This window comes from Arachis ipaensis, chromosome B01 (genome assembly GCF_000816755.2).
Source record: "Arachis ipaensis cultivar K30076 chromosome B01, Araip1.1, whole genome shotgun sequence".
Taxonomy (NCBI): Eukaryota; Viridiplantae; Streptophyta; class Magnoliopsida; order Fabales; family Fabaceae; genus Arachis; species Arachis ipaensis.
In genome coordinates, this window is record NC_029785.2 from 12,923,485 (window position 1) to 12,929,372 (window position 5,888).

At 33.3% G+C, this 5,888-nt stretch overlaps 1 protein-coding gene across 1 annotated transcript in view; it reads left to right on the forward strand.

Moving 5' to 3' along the window:
• LOC110265340 (protein STRICTOSIDINE SYNTHASE-LIKE 7-like) overlaps nucleotides 1-2,008 on the forward strand; it is a gene marked incomplete at its 3' end in the record, with an annotated part of 2,849 nt that extends 841 nt beyond the window's left edge. Inside the window, 2 exon segments of the mRNA XM_021108348.1 lie at nucleotides 785-1,092; nucleotides 1,876-2,008. Of these exon segments, the coding sequence (XP_020964007.1) occupies nucleotides 785-1,092; nucleotides 1,876-2,008 (441 nt within the window).

The window sequence follows — 5,888 nt, forward strand, 5'->3', positions numbered from 1 at the left end:
AGTAATATTTTTAGAAATTAAGATACAAATGAAACTTACTTTCTATTCTTATAAATAAATTATAACTAAGATACAACTTATTAGTAGCTAATATATATGTCAGATACATAATTTGCATAGAGAAATTATATTTGCATATAATATTGTCACTTGTTTCTTCTTTCCCTTACTTTACTAATGATAATTGACAAATTGGTGTAGAAGCTAACTACGGATTATTAATTATTAGTACTAATTAAGATATGACTATATATGACAAAAGGACGAATATAATACAGTTAAGCTTACATAAGATATGAACAAGCTGCCTGACATGAAGTAAGTATATTAATTAATTATATATCAGTAAGATAATATATAATACAAATTTTAAATTAAAAGAGCGAAACAATAACATGTAGTATACAAATCATTTTATTTTTAACTAAAAGTTAATATCCAATTAAGGATTATAAAATTTTAATTTATAAAAGCACAATAATAAAAAAATTAACGTGACGAATTTAACATACAATTAAGTTTAACTAAATATATATATAAAAAATCAATTATATAGTTAATTTTTCATTAAAATGTTAATTATATTAATATTGAAGTAAGAATATTCCTAAAAAATTATATAAAAAAAAGAATATATACATTATTATAAGACAAGATGAATCAATTAATAATAATTAAAATTGAGAAATAATGTAGTATGGCAATAATATGCACTTTCTAATCTATATTTTTTAAACACTGATCTGTACACTCGGAATTCAACTTAATTAATTTAATGATGTAGGGGTTGTTGAGAATTACAAAGGATAAGAAGGTAGAGCTTCTTACCGATGAGGTTGATGGATTGAAATTCAAATTAACGGATGGTGTTGATGTAGCAAAAGATGGTACCATTTATTTCACAGATGCTTCATACAAATACTCATTAAAGGAACACTTCTTAGACTTGTTGGAGGGTAAGCCTCATGGTAGATTCATGAGTTATGATCCAAAAACAAAGAAAACAAAAGTGCTTGTCCATAATCTCTACTTCCCCAATGGTGTTGCTGTCTCACCAGATCAGCAATTTATCATCTTCTGTGAAAGTGTTCTGTAAGTGTTACATTCTGTTAGAACATTCTATTATTAAAATGCTTAAGTAAAGGTATATAAAAATTATGATTTAATTTTGATATGTTAATTATTAATATAAAATAATTTTATACGTGCACTTAATTACATAGATATGTCAATAAAAATGACTAGTTTTATCATTGATCACATGAATAATCATTTAAAAAATTGAATATAATTGGATAACCGTATAAAATGTTTATTAAAATTAAACTCTTTAATTATTTTAGTTAAGTTTAGGTTTTTGTTTTTTTTTGTTTTTTTATGAAAAAGTATACAGAAACAAAAATAAGAAAATAGCGATGGATACCTTAGGTGTTTATGCCTTAATAACTTGCAATTATAATAGAATGAAAGAATTTTTTATTAGAATGAAAGAATTTTTTATTTTTAAGACAAATAATTTTTGTATTTAGATAAAGAATATTGATTATGTTACATATACATTAAAATCAGTCATCAAAGCACATCATTTAGAATTTTTTCCCTTCAAATTATAATTTCTAATTAAAACAATTATTAATCATACGCGTCAATTTCTTTTAATTTGAAGCTATAATCTCATGTAATATTATCTAAATCTCTCACTGTTAGACCACTTCTAGTAATTTAAATAAATGCATGAAAGGTACATTTTCAAAAGAAAATTGTGTAATTAATATTAGCGATGGGCAAATTAATAAGGCTTGTGCTCCATTGAAATTATATTGTATTAACCGTATATTGAGCATATATTTGAAGGTTCTATGATTATCTATCCAGGATGAAATGCAAGAAATATTACATAGAAGGCCCTAAGAAAGGAAGTGTTGAAAAATTTTGTGATAACCTACCTGGCTACCCTGATAACATTCATTATGATGAACAAGGCCAATATTGGATTGGATTAGGCTCGGTAAAACAATTCTCATCAATTTCAATAAAATTACTTTTACTTTTTATTATTAATTATATTTACCTTCAATATAGTATCATATATATAATAAGTTTAATTTTGACTATATATTTTGTTAGAATATAATTACGATCAATTAAAATAAGTTAGCATCATTTATATTTATATAACATATCTATATATTTATTGTAGGATTCTACGTTTTTATTGTTTTAATTCTTCTAACACATATATATACCCTTGTATATTGTATCTTTAGCGACTTACTCAATAATACATCATACTTTTTTCAATTTACTCCCTTATTTTTAACATGGTATCAAGAACTTAGGTTTTTTTTTTTTTCCGATGAAAAATAGTTCAGAGCCTTTCATGTTTTCTTTTTTCGACAGTCTCTTTTCCTCTGTTTTCGATCACATTTTCGACGTTTTTCTCTGTCAGTGACCACATCATCCTCTTCGTCTCGTCGTTCTGAATCCAACGAGCCAAACCACGTCGCCAGAAACGCTCTGACGTGCCGCTGCAAGCTCTCTGCTGCCATAATCTTTTCTTCCTTCCAGAACGCTTCAGAACCATCGATGTGTCGCGAACCCGCGGCTTCCTTCGACCCGTGTTCAGCCCGCGTGCAGGCGCAATCCGACCCGTGGCCGGATGCCCCCGGATCTGCAAACCAGGTCATTGACGCGTCATCGTTGACGTGGCTTCATCCTCCGCTCCTGCAACAACACGTGTCTTCCATCCGTTGATGTGGCACTGACATAGCATACTGTGGGACTCATCCTAAGATTTTTTGGTGAACTCTTTCCAATTTTGCACCCCGTTTTCTCAATTTCTGTCCTGCAGTTTCTTCTCTCTTTCACCTTTGTTTTTACTATTATGAAAAAATCGGATGTCTTTGCTACCATAGACAGAAAGGATAAATTCTGTCGAAATTGTAATTGTTTTGGGCACCTCTTCTTATCCTTGTATTGATTGTCAGAAACGCAGGCAGAAAGGTCACATTAGCTACAATTGTCCAACAATGTTCCACCATTATTGCAAGCTTTTAGGACACTTGATTACTGCCTGTCCTACTCGCGCACCACATCCTAATCAGACCAAGTATTATTGCTGTCCCAACTTCTACAAGAATGTTGCCTGCTTTTGCTGCTGCTACTGAATCTACCAACTCCGTTTCTCTATACCCGTCTCCTGTTTCTCTATCCGATATTGAGTCCCTTCTTAAGCAACTTCTTTCTTTTTTTGGTAATACTCCTGCTGCTTTTTCAATTCCTCCCGTTAATTCTGAATGGTATTTTGATTCCGGTTGCCTTCATCACATGTCTCCTTTGCGTCATCTTTTCTCGTCTTTATCTCCCACTACAAATGCACCTTCTGTCAATACTGTTGATGATTCTCTCTTGCATGCAACACATAAGGATTTTATTTCACAATCAAATTTTAATCTTCCTGATACTTATTATATTCCAAAATTAAACTTTAATCTTATTTTTGTTGGTCAACTTGTTGATCTTGATTTTGATGTCAATTTTTCTATTTCTAGTTGTCGTGTACAGGATCGTCGGACGGAATAAATCATCAGGACTAGACGTAAGGTCAGAAGGTTATTTGAACTCGAGAATCTTCATATTCCTCCTGTGTCAAATCTCTGTATTGTTTCTTCTCCATCTATCCTTTACTTGTGGCATCACTGTCTTGCCCACAGCTCATTAGAAAAATTGCGTCCTCTTGTGTCTAAGGGTGTTTTGGATCAGGTTAATAATGAGTCTTTTGATTGCATTTCTTATCAAACTGATAAACAATCTGCTTTATCTTTTCACAATAATTCATCTTTTACTTGCTCTCCTTTTGATCTTTTCCACTCTGATGTTTGGGCCCCGTCCCACTGCTTCTATGCGAGGGGCTCGATACTTTATAGTTTTCATTGATGATTATTCACACTTTACTTGGGTTTATTTGATGACTAATCACCATGAGTTATCTCATATTTATATTAATTTTTCCACTATCATTAAAACTCATTTTTCAAAGTCATTAAAGATTTTCAACACGATAATACTATGGAATACTGTGACTTCAAACTTTTAAATTTTCTTGCTGAATAGGGTACCTTCTCTGAGATTTTTTACCCTGGTACGTCTCAACAAAATGGACGAACTAAACACAAACACTGTCACATTCTTGACTCTGTTCGTGCAATGCGTATTTCTTCTTCGTGTCTTGAGCGTACTTGGGGTGAAGCCATTCTTACTACTGTCCATATTATCAATAGACTTCCTTCTTTTGTCCTTGGTAACATTACTCCCTTTGAGCGTCTTTATCTTACTTCTTTAGATTACAGTTCTCTTCGAGTTTTTGCTTATGTCTGTTTTGTTCTTATTCAGCCTCATGAACATAGTAAGCTTGAACATCGAGCTCGCATATGTTATTTTCTTGGTTATGACACTGAACACAAGGATTATCGTTGTTAGGATCCTCTTTCTAGATGTATCTGTATATCTCATCATGTTGTATTATGAGAGCATCACATGTTTTCTAAGTTCTCCCCATTTGAGTTTATTCCTTCTCAATCACCATTTTTTACTAACCCCAATATTTATCTTTTTCCTAGTGATGATTCTACAGGTTCTACCTCCAGTCAACCTCTCGAGCTTCCTACTCTTCTGCCTTCTTCATCTCCTGATGATTCCAGACCGCACGATGATCCTGCTCCTGCTGTCATACCTCTTCCCTCTAATCGTTCTTCTAAGGTAAAAAATCCACCTCTTTTGCTCTTGTTGCTCGTCTCACATCTGTTCACGCTCTCCTGGCCATTACTGCCGTAAAAAAATGATCTCTCAGTCAGATGGATGTGAATAATGCATTTCTTAATGGGGAATTGAAAAAGAGGGTTTGTATGAAACCACCCCAGGATATCCTTGTCCTCCTAGCAAAGTCTGTCTCTTCGTAAGGCTTTTTATGGTCTTAAGCAAGCTCTTTGTGAATGGTTTGAAAAGTTCAGAACCACTATATGCAATCTCGGTTTCACTTGCAGCCCTCATGAGAATGCTCTCTTTATTCGTAAAAGTGAACATGGGGTTGTTCTTTTACTCTTATATGTTGATGACATGATCATTACTGGAAATGATGTTGATGGTATCTCTGATCTTAAAGCATCTCTTCACCACACTTTTGAGATGAAAGATCTTGGTTCTCTCAGTTATTTTCTTGGCCTATAAGTCATATCCATAGATGACGGTATCTATCTCTCTCAAGCTAAGTATGCTTCAAATCTTCTTTCTTGAGCTATAATTACAGATTGTCGCACTGAGTCTACTCCTCTTGAGCCTAATGTTCGATTTACTCCTATGGATGACACTGTTTTGGATAATCCTACCCTTTATCGACAGTTAATTGGAGGTATTATCTACTTGACTGTCACACGACTAGACATCGCCTATCCAGTTCTTGTCAGCTCCTCGTATTACTCACTATATATGCAGCAGTTCTTCTCATTCTTCAATAATCAAAGGCACTATGTTTCATGGCCTTCATTTTTCTACCCATTCATCTATAACCCTTTAGGTGTACTCAGATGCTGATTGGGCTGGTGATCCCACTGATTGTCGCTCTACTACTGGTTATTGTTTATTTCTTGGTGACTCTCTCATTTCCTCAATTGTCCCCAACTGATATTTTTTGCGACAACCACAATACTATTCAGATTGCCCATAATGATGTTTTTCATTAGCGCACCAAACACATTGAGATTGATTGTCACTTTATCTGGCAACGTTTCCTTATTGATGTTGTTCGTCTCATACCTGTTGGAACCCTATATCAGACTGCTGATAAATTCACGAAGGCTCATCATCCAATTCGTTTTCGGACTCTAGTATCC